This window comes from Papaver somniferum, chromosome 2, assembly GCF_003573695.1.
Source record: "Papaver somniferum cultivar HN1 chromosome 2, ASM357369v1, whole genome shotgun sequence".
Classification (NCBI taxonomy): domain Eukaryota; kingdom Viridiplantae; phylum Streptophyta; class Magnoliopsida; order Ranunculales; family Papaveraceae; genus Papaver; species Papaver somniferum.
Window position 1 is genome coordinate 164,079,948 of NC_039359.1, and position 14,588 is coordinate 164,094,535.

Below are 14,588 nucleotides of genomic sequence, written 5' to 3' on the forward strand. Positions count from 1 at the left end.
AGTGGATCGTGGATCTCGAGGTAGGCGTGGCTTGTCATCAAAATAGGTGGGAATACTTTTAACTCTTTTGAAATCATTGTTGTTTCTTTTACAAAAGTTTTTGTTTAACACATTCATGCATTGTATGTCATGCATTCTATGCTTTATATAAACTGCATTATGATAATTCTGTCGATTCTTTGAATATTTCCATGAATTGGAAATGACTTATAATGTTTGTCACTATGAATTGTACGCGAAATAAGAATTTCCACACGTGGTATATTGGATACGCTCCTTCACATTTATATCTACATGAATTCAGCTTTTATGCTTATATCGGTCGAGAGTTTGCGAGTTCGGAATTGCCGACATCCATATGTACGATTATGTGTGGATTTGCGAGTTCGGAATTGCACAACCATATTATACATTGTCTGGCGAAGGATTTTGTCCATAAACATGTTTGTGCATTCCAGTGACTTAGTCACTGATGTTTGAGAAAACATTAATTGTATTCCAAATCTTGCTCATGATTTCTTTAAAGTTAAATGTTATTCCTATTGGGCACTCTGTGCTCACCCTTTTCCACTTTCACTTTTCAGAGACAGATCAGATTTGCGCAGCGAAAGCCACAAGTGTTGACTCCGTTAATTAGTTAACTTCTGCTATGTTTATTATGTTGTTTATTGTATCTGTAAACCAAATGACTATTGTATATGTATCATTTGAGAGAAGTTCATGTATATATATTCTGAGCGGGGTTAGTTTTGGGATAAGTTTTGTAGCAGATTTCTTAATTGAATGTTTAAGTATTTGAATTAGACTCGTAGTGCCTCTTTATTTAGTTAATCTCTTGGATTAGTCAGTTTCTAGCTTAGGGTGCGCTACAATTATCTTGGTGACTAAGTAGCTCTTATTAAAGAACACATCCATACAACTGCTAAAGCAAAGAAGAAAAACATCCCAAATAGAAACCCAAACTTATAACATACGAACACTAAGCAGTACATTTCGAAGAAAAAAAAGAGTGCTTTATAAATATAATTGTATTTTCATCAGGACTCCAACCAAGTAAAGATTGTGATGTAACACACCAATTTTAGAATCTTGATTTAAAGGGGGGAGGAATTACGTGGGAGTGGGGCGGGGCGGGGTGTGTGTATGGGGGGGATTCAAACTTAACCGTACCACTTCGATAGGGGATAAAGTAGTTCCCCTATCCAGGGTTATGGAATCGTGTATAATGATGGTTCACAATGACTCAATAACCTTTAAACCAAGCACATAGTGGTGTTTAATAACACCCAAGACTATCAATGATCCATAAGAACAAAGTGATTTTGTGAATGAAGTTGTCTTAGAATTGTGTACGAGAATCGTAACAAATTCAAACATAAACATATAAAGTTGTTCGTGACTTCTGTTAATGCTGGAACTAGATATGACCTTTGATAGTTCGCGAAGTCAGTCCACAAGGTTTTGCAAGATACTATTCACTCCAAGATATTATAAATAATACTATTAGTCGGCTACTACAGTGACTACAAAATAAAGTGCATGTGTCAAGATCAGTATGTAAGAAAAACAAACTTCAATATTTATATACCAATGTAGATTGGATACCAAGGAATTTCTACAACTGGAAATATATAAAGATATGCAATAAACACCAACTTTTGGTTTTGTCTAATTTCAGCTAATAATATCCAAGTAATATACTGAAATCCCTCATGGATGGAAACTCATTATTATCTAGTATATAAGTATGCTTTACTAATACATCTTCCAAAGGTACGTTTACTTACTAGGAAAGCAAAGATATATAAATTTGAGAACCCTAATTAAAAGATTCTTAAAATATTTTGGTTTGAGATTTCACCTTGAGTATCAAGGAATAACTTTGAATCATAAAAGAATAAGATTTTAACTGATGTTCAAATTACTCATTATGTCAACATCTTGAAATTTCCTTTATAGAACTCATATTTTAATGTTCACAAGAACCTAAACTATATGCAAAACCGGAAGTATATGATTTGTTATTGGGACCGGTCCTGCGAGAGATCCCCAATAGGGTCGGTCTTGCTATGGATCCCTAATAGGGATCGGTCCTACTAAAATCCCTGATAGGAATCGGACCACCAACCCCATCCTTTCAACTACGAAACAAGTTCGGTAAGTTTACTTCCTTAAACTTATGTAGTTCAACATAGTTTTCTAAGCATGGAACCAATCATAAGTTCATTAAACAATATAGTAACAAGTTATAAACATAGTGTCTATGTCGTAATTACAAAGTTCAAAAGATGAACGTTATACTTCGTAATTCGATATACCAAAGTTTTTGTAAGGACCCTCAAGCACGTTAACTCTACTAGACTGGTCAAAAGACGAATTAACCGCTAATAACTCGACTAATTAAATACAAATATTAATTAATAGAAATTTATAAAATATTAATTTGGTCAAACCTATAGTACCATTAGATAGATCTCGAAAAGGTATTCGAAATGGACTACAAGAATGCGCAAAACGGACGTCGGACGAGGAAGATATCGCACACGGAAATTGGATTCAGAATGTGTTTGACTAGACATTGACTTGACCGTTTGACCTTGTTGACTCCGACTTGACCATTGACCGGACCTTTACGTTGAGTGGACCTTTCTTTAGAAAATGGATTTCCCTTAGTAATCCATTAGGCATGAGATAATAAATCTTTATTTTGGGGTGTAAATGAGGTGTAAACTTATCCGTAGTTTCAAAGGCTATGAAATGGTCATCCCTTAACATTACCACAAGGTTAGTAGTACTAAATCAAAATTTAAGTTTCAGGAGAGTTATCTCTTTCACGTGAATGAGCAGGAGGTGGGAACTCTGTACCCTTCTCATAATCATTAAGTATTCTTTCTATTGCGAGCATGATGAGTCTTTATTACTTTTGGCATGTTTGTGTGTTTTACTATCTATGTAAATGCTTGTATGTGTTTTGATTTGCGTATAATATGCGTTGTATGAGTTCCCCGCAAGGAGTGTCTGTGATTCTCATGGCTCTTTGTTAAGTTAAGTATGGCGGCTTCTTCCCCGTTTTAATATTACTTAGTAGGGCGGCTTCTTCGCCATTTCAATATAATAGTAGGGAGGCTTCTTCCCCGTTTCGATAGTATATAAATAATATATAGTAGGACGGATTCTTCCCCATTATAATATTACCTAGTAGGGCGGCTTCTTCCCCGTTTCGTTATTACATATACTATTTTATTTGGAAATCACTCGTGTGCATTTTATACTTGTTTGTCTAACTTTCTGATCTTGATGGTAATATTCTGAATCATGGTTTGTATGTGAACTCTGTGTGGACGATGTTATTATTATTGATTAGGGTTGCTTTCGCGTCGTCTTGTCCAATGAGTTTGGCGAGGTTAGAGTGACACTTGCTTTATGATGCATAAATTGTTGAACTAGATTAGTTTCTTCTTGTTTCTTTCAATTTATATTCTTCTAGAACTGTGAGCATGTTAGTGATTACTTGAGAGTTATATGTTTTCATTAAGCACCCTTTGGGATGATGTGCTCACTCGTTCTCACTTCAGTTTTCAGTTTTGCAAAGAGATGGCGTGCATGAAGATATTCGTTTCGTAGTTTGAAACTTAGCAGATTAAGAACGTTATTGTGTATTTATATTCATGTATTCTTTGTTTATCTGTAAAACAACACACTAATATATTCATATCATTTGAGAGTTTTCATCTATGAAATATCAGAGTGTTTGGGAATTAGTTTTTTTTTACCTTGTGAAATTATATTCCTTAAGTTTGAAAATCTAGATTTATTACTTCTTGTTTCATCTATGGTGCAATATCATAATTTGCCCCCCTTGCGACATAATCGGCCCCCTATCCGCTTCGGCTCCCTTGGCGGTTCCTCATGAGACTCGCTGGTATGCTAGCACGACAACCTGTTAAAATAATTTAGTAATGTATTATTAGAGCTTAGCTTGTTAGCCTTCCAAATTCCAACTAGTTTCTTGCAATAATGATCTTTATCCAATAATTAAAAAGAAAAACGTTGGATAAATGATTCCGTCTAGTTCTGGATAATCGGGTTTGGTTGATTTGGTTTGTTCGACGGTTTGAAGAATCTATATGCAAGCCTGTCAAACCCTAGCACATAAATGTAGGCCGCAAGGAATTGAATTTTCCACCTTTATCATAGGGATTACCTAAAACATCCCTGCTTTAACCGAGAAAACGGTATACTAAAACGTTACATAGAATTTTCTTATTTTTCACACAAAAAACGTTACGTATTATGCATCCGAATGAAATGGCGGGTGAAATGTTTCAATCACAATGCTAACCCTATCATAACAAGATGTAGGTAATCGCACGGTCCAAATTCAAAAAGAATAACCCACGTGTGCATTAGTGGGACCAGAGAACACAACAAGCCGTATTTTGACTGATATAGTATAAATTCCCTATTTCCTTTTCCAATAAATTTTAAAAATTTAAAATTAAAAATGAATATATAAAAAGGGAATACTCCATCGCCTCATAATATTCAATTTTCTCAATTTTCGCGGTAATGCCCTCTTCTCTTCTCCTTCTCCCCCTTCTTCTAAAACTCTCTCTCTTTCTCTAAAGATCTGAGAAACAAGTTTAGGGTAAGATTCAAAGTCAGAGTTTTCTCTTTGATCTTACAGTCTTAGGGTTTCGTTTGTTGTATGACAATTTCGATTACTTGTTTGTTTGTTTTCAGATCTTTGAATTACGGATTTGACAGTCTAAAACCCTTGAAACAATTACATCTTCTGAGTTGAATTTGAATTTTGTTATGTGATTGATTTTCGTTGATTTTTTTTCTTTCGTTTTTGCATTTTTAAAAAAAAATAAAAAAGATCTGTGTCAGTTTCAAAATAAAATAAAATTGACCTACTTTTTTTTTGATTTTGTTTTTGGATTTTTGAATTTGAGGAAGTGATTAAGTTTTTCAAGTGTCGGACTTCTCTTTGAATTCTGATTTCATTCTGGATTTCATCTGATTCAAATTTTTGAATTTTTATATTTTTTGACCTACTCTTTTCTGTGCTTGATTTTTTTTTCTTTTTCCTGGATTTTTCAGATTAAGGAAGTGCTTTAACTTTTTCGATTAATGCATTTTGTTTTATATTATGTTGTTACTGTTATTTGATATCGACTTTCTTCTATTGATTTGAGTTCGTCGTCATCACTTATTTGAAAAAAAATATATTTTGATTTTTTGAATTTTATTTCTTATGTGTTGGGGTTCGATTGTGGGGGTTTCGATGTATTCCCATGTCTCGTTTGATTCTTTTGTGGAATTAGGGTTTTTGCTTTGTGATTTCCCGATTCAGCATAATCGAATCTGATTTTTTGTTTTTCGGAGCGATGGACGTAATTGATTTGGTGTTCCAAGTGTTTCTTTCAGTTTTTATCTTTCGTGATACCAATCTAGTCAAATTATACTTATTTATGTCAAAATTTTGAATTTTTCAGAACAATGTGATTTTCTAATTTTAGGTAATTTAAATTACTTGTTTGTTTGTGATCTGATGTGTTGTTTGGTATTTGGTTTTAGGAAATAGAGACTGATTCCATGGCGACAAGGAAATCCAGAAGTATAAGCAATAAACGGTTTGGTAAGCTTAATGAGGAGTCTCCGGATAAAGATGGAGGCAGTGGAGGGAACAAAAGTAGACAAAGGGTCGGTCACTTCTCTTTGCTTTTTCAAAACTGAACTGAATCTTTTTCATTCAGACTGAAGTCCATGTTGTTTCTGTTATCTAAGCGCTTAATGATGAATTACTTTTGCTACGCAGAAGAGGAAACTAACTGATATGTTAGGACCCCAGTGGAGCAAGGAAGAGCTTAAACGCTTCTATGAAGCATATCGGAAGTATGAGAAAGACTGGAAAAAGGTTTGGTGGCTTCTAAAAGCTTATTTCTATTTTATAGCGAATTGCTTAAAATGTTTGCAGTCATAATTATTGCTTTTGTGCCAGATGTGTGTATTCAGCGTCTTCTATGTCAAGATAGATAATCTGCTATCTTAAAAACATGTGAAGTTGTTTTTGCTCTATGTCTTACAGATTACTGGTTCATTTGGATTTTTAGGTAGCTGGTGTGGTGCGTAACAGATCCACGGAAATGGTGGAGGCTCTGTACCATATGAACAGGGTAAGCTTGAGGCTTTACTGTAACTTGAATGATAGCCTGGTATCCTTCTATTTTTTGTTCTATAGGTTTCAGTTCTTGTGAATGGCTTGCATTGATTCAAATAGTTTTGTAATGTAATCTCAAAGCGGCTTCTCTTTCGTTTTTCCTTCTTTCAGAGCTTTTTTCAGCTTATAGCACTTTTACATTATTGTATCCTAGTGACGAGGCCTTTACCTTTTAGTGCTAACCGTGATTGACATAAAAACTCAAGAAAGGTCTCTTGTTCACCCGTTTTAGTGTCCGAATTCAAACTCTCTTTCCTCTTTTCTGTGATTAACTCTCTTACGCTATTAATTCTTTGTTACATTGTTGGCTACTTTTAACTCATGTACGGTATTCCTCTTTGATGTGATGTTCTTGTCTTCCAGGCGTACTTATCTCTTCCAGAGGGGACGGCATCAGTAGCTGGGCTAATAGCAATGATGACTGACCATTACTGCATTATGGTGAGATAGAAATTGGTTATGGGTGCTGTTATTTTACTTGTAGCTGTTTTTATCCTGCGCCTCTATGTGATATTTATTATGAAACTGAAGTTGAAAAAATTGTCAATGATTATTAGGATGGGAGTGAAAGTGACCGAGAAAGTGATGATGCCCCAGGGGTATCTCAAAAGCCGGCAAAGCGTGCTCGCGGAAAATATCATGTTAATGGCTCAAGAGGAACGGATGCGGACGTTCCTGATTTGCTGAAGTTTCCACCACTTTCTTCAAACAATGGGTGTTTTTCTGTGAAGAAGAAGCGCACTAATGGTAAACCCTCTTCTTATGCCACGGCAGTGTCAGCAGCAATTTTTGGGTTTTCATTCTTTTTTCTTTATTTTGGTTTTTATGCGAGCAGGGATACTTCCAAAGTTCAAACAGATTGTTAAGTATTTTACAATTGCACAAAAAATTCCATGCAAGTGTTCTCGAAAAATGTGAACATGGTATGACTAGGTACTTCGCCATCCTCCATGGAATGACAGCATTCGATGAATAAAACCTGCTGTGAAAGCTATCTTTTCTCTTATATTCTTTTAAGTCCTTGGTAGACCATATCATTTCCCTTTTTGTGGAGTTAATGCTGTCAGCCTCTTTTTAACATGTCTTGGTTGAATCTTAACTTTGTTCTGCAATGTATTTTTGTGGACTTGTATAGGCGGTCGACGTGCTGTTGGGAAAAGAACACCTCGTTATCCTGTTTCTCATGAACGCGAAAAGTTTGTTACACCCAATAAACGAGGTCTGAAGTCGGATTTAGATGCGCATGATGAAGAAGTTGCCCATGGGGCAGCATTAACACTGGCAGAGGCTTTGCAAAGAGGGGGTTCTCCTCAAGTTTCTCATACACCTAAGAGAAGATCTGAACACCTTAGACCCTCGTCTTCTCGGAAAAGTGAACGGAGGAGGGTAATGCTATTGTTACACCTTTGTATTGTGTTAACTAAATGTTCTTTTGAAAGTTGAATTAAATTTCATTTGTTTCCAATGCAATTTAGCAACTTGATTGGGACAAGAGTAGCACTAAGCATCGCGGTATAACTGATGAGAACTATTTAGAGGATAGCTTAGGGAGCAGGGAAGCTGAAAATGGAGATTTTTACCGAAATTCTATCTACATGATGGATGCCAGGGGTGTTGGTACAGTGGGTGTTCAAAAGAAGGGAAAGAAATCTCTTGGCAGAAAACCAAAGGATATTGAAAACTGCCATCGTGATGAAGATAGGGAAGCATGTAGTGGCACAGAAGAAGGGCTTAATTTGAGTTATGTCAAAGAACAGGCTGAAGATGAGGTTACAGATTCAAGATATGTACGACCTAGAAAGAAAAACAAAGAGCTAAAAGAAGATGGTACGTTTTTTACTTTTTTTTTTCTTAGTTTTAGCTTACAAAAAATATATTGAGTCTAATTATCTTTGAGGCCGGTGAAGTCAAATCTTATTCTTATTCTCCATTTATTATCTGTGTTTTGTTTGTTGGTATCAGAAAAGCAAGCACTAGATGGTCTAACCTTCTTGGCTAATATGTCTCTGGAGCTTGAGCCAGCAGCTGTGGATGAATCTGGTAAGGATGTCAATTCTGTTTTGGTAATATGATTAATACCTTGCATATATTTTTATCTTAACTACAGATTTATAGAGCTTAAATTGCCTACGATTCTCCATTCCTTCTGTCTCCTTTTGGTTGTGTGGAGCTCTAGATTTTGCAATATTTTCCATTTTAAGTACGTATTAGCTTCACTAGCTGTTTCTTTTGCTTATATAAATATACTGGCTGATTTTACTTTTTTGTTTAGAGTCATCAGTGCAGTTCAAGGGAGAAAGGGGAAGGGGAAGTCGTGGTAATGTTGATAACTTTAGTAGACATGAAACCTTTTCTACAATTCGTCAAAGGGATAAATCAAATTTCTCAGGGGTTAAAGAGAAGTCTCTACGTGAGGTTGAGGTAACTACCTTGAGAAGTGCTAAATCAATTAAAGGCTCGAGTTTTGACGTTAATTCTCTTACTGAAGAAAAGAAACCACCTTCACAGACTACCATCAAAGGACAAAAACTAAAACGCAAACATTTTGCAGCAAAAGTAAGATTGCAGAACTAGACATTTAAAATATAATTATCTTGTAATGCGTATTTTCTTGTGTTACAAGACTATATGATAATAATACAAAATTCGTTGACCAGATGCAGAGTCCAACAAATGAAAGTCATAGCGACTTGCTTCCAGATGAACGCCAACAAATCGAGGTACGTTTCTTAACTTTAATTTCTCATGTGATGATATTCTTGTATGTTAGGTGGATGAAGTGTGGTTCTTAGATTTCAGTAGGATAGTTACCAATAATTTTATGGCACCCAATGCTGTTAGTATGCTCAAAATAGAATTTGATCATGTTTGTAAAAGTATCCCATGCTATAGCCTATAATGCCTAGGAGTTCACAGTCTTTCTATAACATTTACACACTGTAACTCCTCTGCACATTTTCTTTAGGCCCTCGAAGAAAATGTAAAGAAATCTACTATGAAAGCTAAACGTGTTGCTGCAGCTGCTGTTATTGCTAAACAAGGGAAATCATTCAGACCTCCTGAACTTACTTCTTCAAGTACTGATCTAGTTAGACCAGGGACTGATGCAGCTTTATCAACTGAACAAGTTCCCACTCCAAACCAGGTTTTCCTACCAACTAAGCATGAAAGTAGACGTAAGATGAATCTACAGAAGTCATTGATCCGCAGGGTATCCAACTTTTCTGAGGATATGGGTAGTAAGCGACCTGGTAAACATACTTCTCAAGATGGCACACTCGATATTAAGGTAAGATTGTCCATTCTCTGAAGTTGCGGATTCTATAAAATCTCAACTAAGTATTAATTTTAGGGTTGTAATTTTGTAAGCTCTCTCTTTCTTGAATTACATAATTTTGAGATTGATTATTCTGGCATATCATTGTAGGATAAGCTTTCTCGTTGCCTGTCATCTCCGATGTTACGTAGATGGTGTGCTTTTGAATGGTTCTACAGTGCTATTGACTACCCTTGGTTTGCTAAAAAGGAGTTTGTAGAGTACCTAAATCATGTGGGATTGGGCCATGTTCCAAGGTTAACTCGAGTTGAGTGGGGTGTAATAAGGAGGTATGATTTTTTATTCATATCACGTTTATTATCTGTTTATGTTTGCCAAAAAATAAATATGTTTAGCTCAATAAACGTAAAGATGGGAATTGTCTTAAGTACACAATATTTTGCATCGCAGTATGCCTCCCTCATCAATAGGATTACATTTTAGAAGTTTTCTTTATCGTTTACGTATAGCATACTTATTCTTCATTTCAAACTGGCTTGTTGACGCAGCTCACTTGGCAAGCCTCGAAGGTTATCACAACAATTCTTACGTGAAGAAAAGGAGAAACTTGAGCAGTACCGAGAATCTGTTAGAACACATTATACCGAATTGCGTAATGGTACAAGGGATGGACTTCCTACAGATTTGGCCCGACCTTTGTCAGTTGGGCAACGTGTTATTGCATGTCATCCCAGGACAAGAGAATTTCATGATGGAAGTGTATTAACAGTCGATCGTAATAGGTGTCGAATTCAGTTTGACCGGCCTGAGTTAGGAGTTGAGTTTGTTATGGTAATGTGTTCTGTAACTTTTATTCATCTCTTATATTCTTATTATGTTCTTAACATTTTGACCGAGGCAAATTCTGGGTTTTGGGGTGTCTTTTACAGGATATTGACTGCATGCCTCTAAATGCATTTGAAAATATGCCTGAGGCACTTAGAAGGCAGAATATTGCTGCTGGTAGATTGTCTGAGAACTTAAATGATCCTAAGTTGAATAATCAATCCAAAGATAGGACAACTGGAGGTTACAATAGCATTGCCCCAAGTGCGAAGCTGGAGACAGCAGACGTTTCATCCCAATTATCGTCACCAATTTATCCTATGAACACTTTGATAAAGAAAGCAGAGGTCAGTAGTGTCAATCATTTCATCTGAGTATAATATTTAGTTAATTGGCTGTGAAGGTTGAAGTGTGTTCCTAGTTCAACTTTTATCCTTGCAGAGTGCCGATAAAAGGGGTTCTGCTAAAAAAAATAATCAAAGGCTTTGGTATATTTTTGGAATGATTTATTTTTTGGTTCCTCAGAATAAATTGATTCGGGACTATGTTAATTTGACTGCAAAAGGAAAGCCCCATGGAACTACTGTTTAGCCAAAGACTTAGAGCCTAAACATGTGAATGTTGGGCGAGTGGACCCTCACACTCAACACATAAGAACTGATGTAGCTCCTTCTGGGCCATTTATGTTTTGAACATTTTTATTTTGTTGTGTGTATAAATATTATGTTCTATTTTAGAAGGAAACTTGGATTGTAGGTGTGGTTTGACACTTGCTCTTCTCATATATTTTCACTTGAAACCTTTTTCAGGGAGATACGGTCAGTGACATTGCTGAGGCTAAAGCTGCAGCGAATGAACTGAAGGCTGCATATACTCAACCATGTACTCTGGCTCAGATACAAGCAAGGGAAGCTGATATCCGAGCTCTTTCAGAGTTGAGTCGGGCTCTGGAGAAAAAGGTTCTGCACATGGACACTAAAACTCATGTCTCGTTAACAGTCACATTTGAATGTTATGTACTCTTATCAAACTATTTCTCTATTTTTTATTGGTGGTGCTTGTCAAGGTGATCATTTGTATAAATTTTATTGTTAGATGGTTTGCATACGTTTTACCATTGGCGCTAGGTCTTCTGAGACTTCGTTAGGCATTAGAATTTAGTGTTTCTGTCTCCACATGTCCTTGTGTGGTGCCATGTTTGTTTCTGGCTTCGGAATGATAATCGTTAAAGAAGGTCTTAGATTTTATAACAATGTTGCCTAGCTTGTTAGACAGTGTTACCCTTCAGCATATTATCCATCACTCTTTATCCAGAGTTTGGAAGACAGTGTTACCCTTCAGCATATTATCCATATATTTCTTTTGTTTCGATATATTTTAATAATTATGCATATTGTAGTGAATTCTGGATGTTCATTTAGATGTGTCTTATATATGTATATATTTTTATTAGTAAGTACTGACGTGTTCATTAACATTGTTTTTCTAGGAAGCATTGGTGTCGGAGCTTAGTCGTATGAACGACGAAGTACATGAAAATCAAATAAATGGAGACAACTCTCTGAAGGATCACGATCCTTTTAAAAAACAATATGCCACGGTACTCATACAGCTCAAGGAAGCCAATGATCAGGCATGCGGCTTCCCTCCAGCTGCGCTGACTTTCATACTTTTGGCCTTCCTCTAAAATAACATTTGAAAATTATTTTGCTTTCAGGTTTCCTCTGCTCTTATATATTTGAGAAAACGCAACACCTACCAAGGAAACTCCCCACCTTGGCAAACGTCAAAGCCAGGTTCAGGTGTGCCTGTTGGGCCATTCAATTCTATTGATGCCTCAGCTTTTCTCCCTCAAGAAGCAGCATCGCACGTGGTTGGAATTCTGGAAAGCTCGAGAGTGAAAGCGCAAACAATGGTAGACGTAGCTGTGCAGGTAGGCACGTAATATATTATTGGTCCTTTTCTTTCATTGTTTGGGAAACACCTGTGCATGGCAACCAATCCAACATCACTAGTCGGACAATACCATGTACTATGTGTTACCTCTTGTGCTTGCTCTGCTTAAAATGAAAATGAAAATTAAAAACAGTGGTTCATTCTTTTTGTTGATCATATTGAGTTTATAGAGTTCTATTGATTTGTCTAGTTCTATTAGATAAGAGCTCCCTTTTCTGTTGCGTCTTTTTATTGTAATTTTTCTTCTTAAATACTTGATGCTCCAGGCACTATTATCTTGTAAAGACGGAGAAGATGCTTTTGGAAGCATTGGAGACGCTTTAGATTCTGCAAGTACTCATCAGAATGGAACAGAAGTGAGATCCTTCACTTCAACAGATCTGATAAATGGTGGCAGTTTTCATTATCAAGATGCTGCTAAGCCAGTAATGGCAGTTTATTCAAATGGTACAAAGCAGAACAACTCTACATTTGATGCCAATGAAGTACAAATCCCGAAGGACCTTATTTCCTCTTGCCTGGCCACTTTACTCATGGTTCAGGTGAAGTTTACTCTTCTCATTTTAACATTTGAAGTACACTTAAACTTGTTTACATGTACAGTACGAGTGGCTTTATTATCATGCAACATTGTTAATAGGTTACCATTGGTTATTAAGACTGGGTAATTGTTTTCGTTCTTTGAACCTGCAGACATGTACGGAGAGACAATATCCACCAGCTGAAGTGGCTCAGATTCTAGACTCGGCCTTTACAAGTTTGCAACCTTGTTGTTCTCGAAACCTTCCAATTTATCAAGAGATTCGGTTGTGCATGGGTCTAGTCAAGAACCAAATATTGGCGCTTATACCAACCTAGAGAAGATTAAAAGGTTTCTGTCACCTAATCCAAGAGTTGTGTCTGTTGTGTAAATATCCATTAGCAGGGTAGTAATGGAAGTATAAAGCTGAATCCTTTCGGGGTTTTTTTCTTCGTTTTTTCTTAATGTGTTACTTGAGCAATTGCTGCCTCCTTTATTTTTTTTGTTTTCATTCTCTTGTTTGCTGCCCTCCGGCTAGCAAGGTTTGGGAACAAAGGATAATGCTAATAATAAAGCAGCCACTTTCACGGTTACCCAACTTCCTTCTTGTATTTAGTTCATTTTAAGTTTTCAGAATATCCCGAAGAGATGAAGCTCCGTCCTTGCGCTCTCTACGTGCGAAGGGCATAGATAAAACCTCACTACATATAATAAAATTGAATTGCAGTTTTATGTTAGTCTACTTAAGATAATCCAGAAGTGGTCTGGAATGACACCATCATTCGGATGATAAAGATTTAGTTTTTTGGATATCACCATCATCCAAGTGTTGGAATCTTGCAACAATGAACAGCACGTATAATACGTAAAGAACTAATGTGAAATAATTCTACTGAAACACCTTGATGAGACAGAATCACAAATTCAACAAGTTGCCCTTAACACATTAGTTCGCGGGTATACTCGAGTTGAGTAATGCTAAACCCCTCAAAGCGAAGATGTGTCCAGGATAAGACTGCCCGATATAACTTGAGTTAGCACAACGCAAGTTACCCACTCTTGAACTCAGCAACGGGGAGGGAAGTAAAACGCCGCAAGAAGATGAAGAAAAATAGACAGAAAGATGGTCGCTTCTTTTATCTTGAAAACAGAATTTCGAGTTGTATTTATAGGATGAAAATACTTGCAAATCAAGTTAGGTTTTGGTTTTCTTCAAAAATAAGTAAAAAACATGTAAAAGGAATTTACCCATAAATTTGACTCTTAAGAAATAATTTTAGAATTAATTTCCTAAAGAAATCTCGCCAAAAAATAAATCCATGTAGAAAAGGAACTTGGTGCATGGCATACGCGCATATCGCATGGGTCAAAATATGTATTTTTGCCCACCCGCATATCGTATGGGTCAAAATATGTATTTTTGCCCACCCGCTCCACCCATGTAGAAAAATAAATCCATGTAGAAAAGGAACTTGGTTCATGGCATACGCGCATATCGGATGGGTCAAAATATGTATTTTGCCCACCCGCATATCACATGGGTCGGAATATGTATTTTTACCCACCCGCTAACTTGGTGCATGGCATACGCGCATATCGCATGGGTAAAAGTATATATTTTTTCCCACCCGCATATCGCATGGGTCAAAATATGTATTTTTGCCCACCCGCGAACTTGGTGCATGGCATACGCGCATATCGCATGGGTCAAAATATGTATTTTTGCCCACCCGCTCCACCGATGTAGAAAAACTAATCCATGTAGAAAAGGAAGTTGGTGCATG

At 36.4% G+C, this 14,588-nt stretch overlaps 1 protein-coding gene across 5 annotated transcripts; it reads left to right on the forward strand.

The window, feature by feature from the left end:
• The first annotated feature begins 4,505 nt into the window (after positions 1–4,505).
• Positions 4,506–13,404, forward strand: LOC113349639 (protein ALWAYS EARLY 2-like). 5 transcript variants are annotated; one of them, XM_026593642.1, is made up of 21 exons: positions 4,541–4,648; positions 5,584–5,709; positions 5,825–5,923; positions 6,120–6,182; positions 6,590–6,667; positions 6,784–6,973; positions 7,362–7,612; positions 7,702–8,053; positions 8,189–8,266; positions 8,499–8,647; positions 8,735–8,782; positions 8,884–8,946; positions 9,192–9,515; positions 9,654–9,832; positions 10,052–10,334; positions 10,433–10,675; positions 11,138–11,287; positions 11,818–11,961; positions 12,046–12,261; positions 12,551–12,826; positions 12,978–13,404. In XM_026593642.1, the coding sequence occupies exons 2-21, from the start codon at positions 5,602–5,604 to the stop codon at positions 13,140–13,142; spliced, it is 3,459 nt and encodes a 1,152-aa protein (XP_026449427.1). In that variant the 5' UTR covers positions 4,541–4,648; positions 5,584–5,601; the 3' UTR covers positions 13,143–13,404. The 5 variants fall into 5 exon arrangements, with proteins under 5 accessions (XP_026449424.1, XP_026449427.1, XP_026449423.1 ...); XM_026593639.1 differs by having other exon boundaries at positions 4,506–4,566; positions 8,499–8,782; XM_026593638.1 differs by having other exon boundaries at positions 8,499–8,782.
• Positions 13,405–14,588: the final 1,184 nt, after the last annotated feature.

Coding starts and splice junctions, on each gene's coding strand:
- LOC113349639 (XM_026593639.1), top strand. CDS start 5,602: ATGGCGACAAGGAAATCCAGAAGTATAAGCAATAAACGGTTTGGTAAG. Junction 8,267..8,498: donor AGCAGCTGTGGATGAATCTG/GTAAGGATGTCA, acceptor TTTTTTGTTTAG/AGTCATCAGTGCAGTTCAAG. Junction 8,783..8,883: donor GCAAACATTTTGCAGCAAAA/GTAAGATTGCAG, acceptor TTCGTTGACCAG/ATGCAGAGTCCAACAAATGA.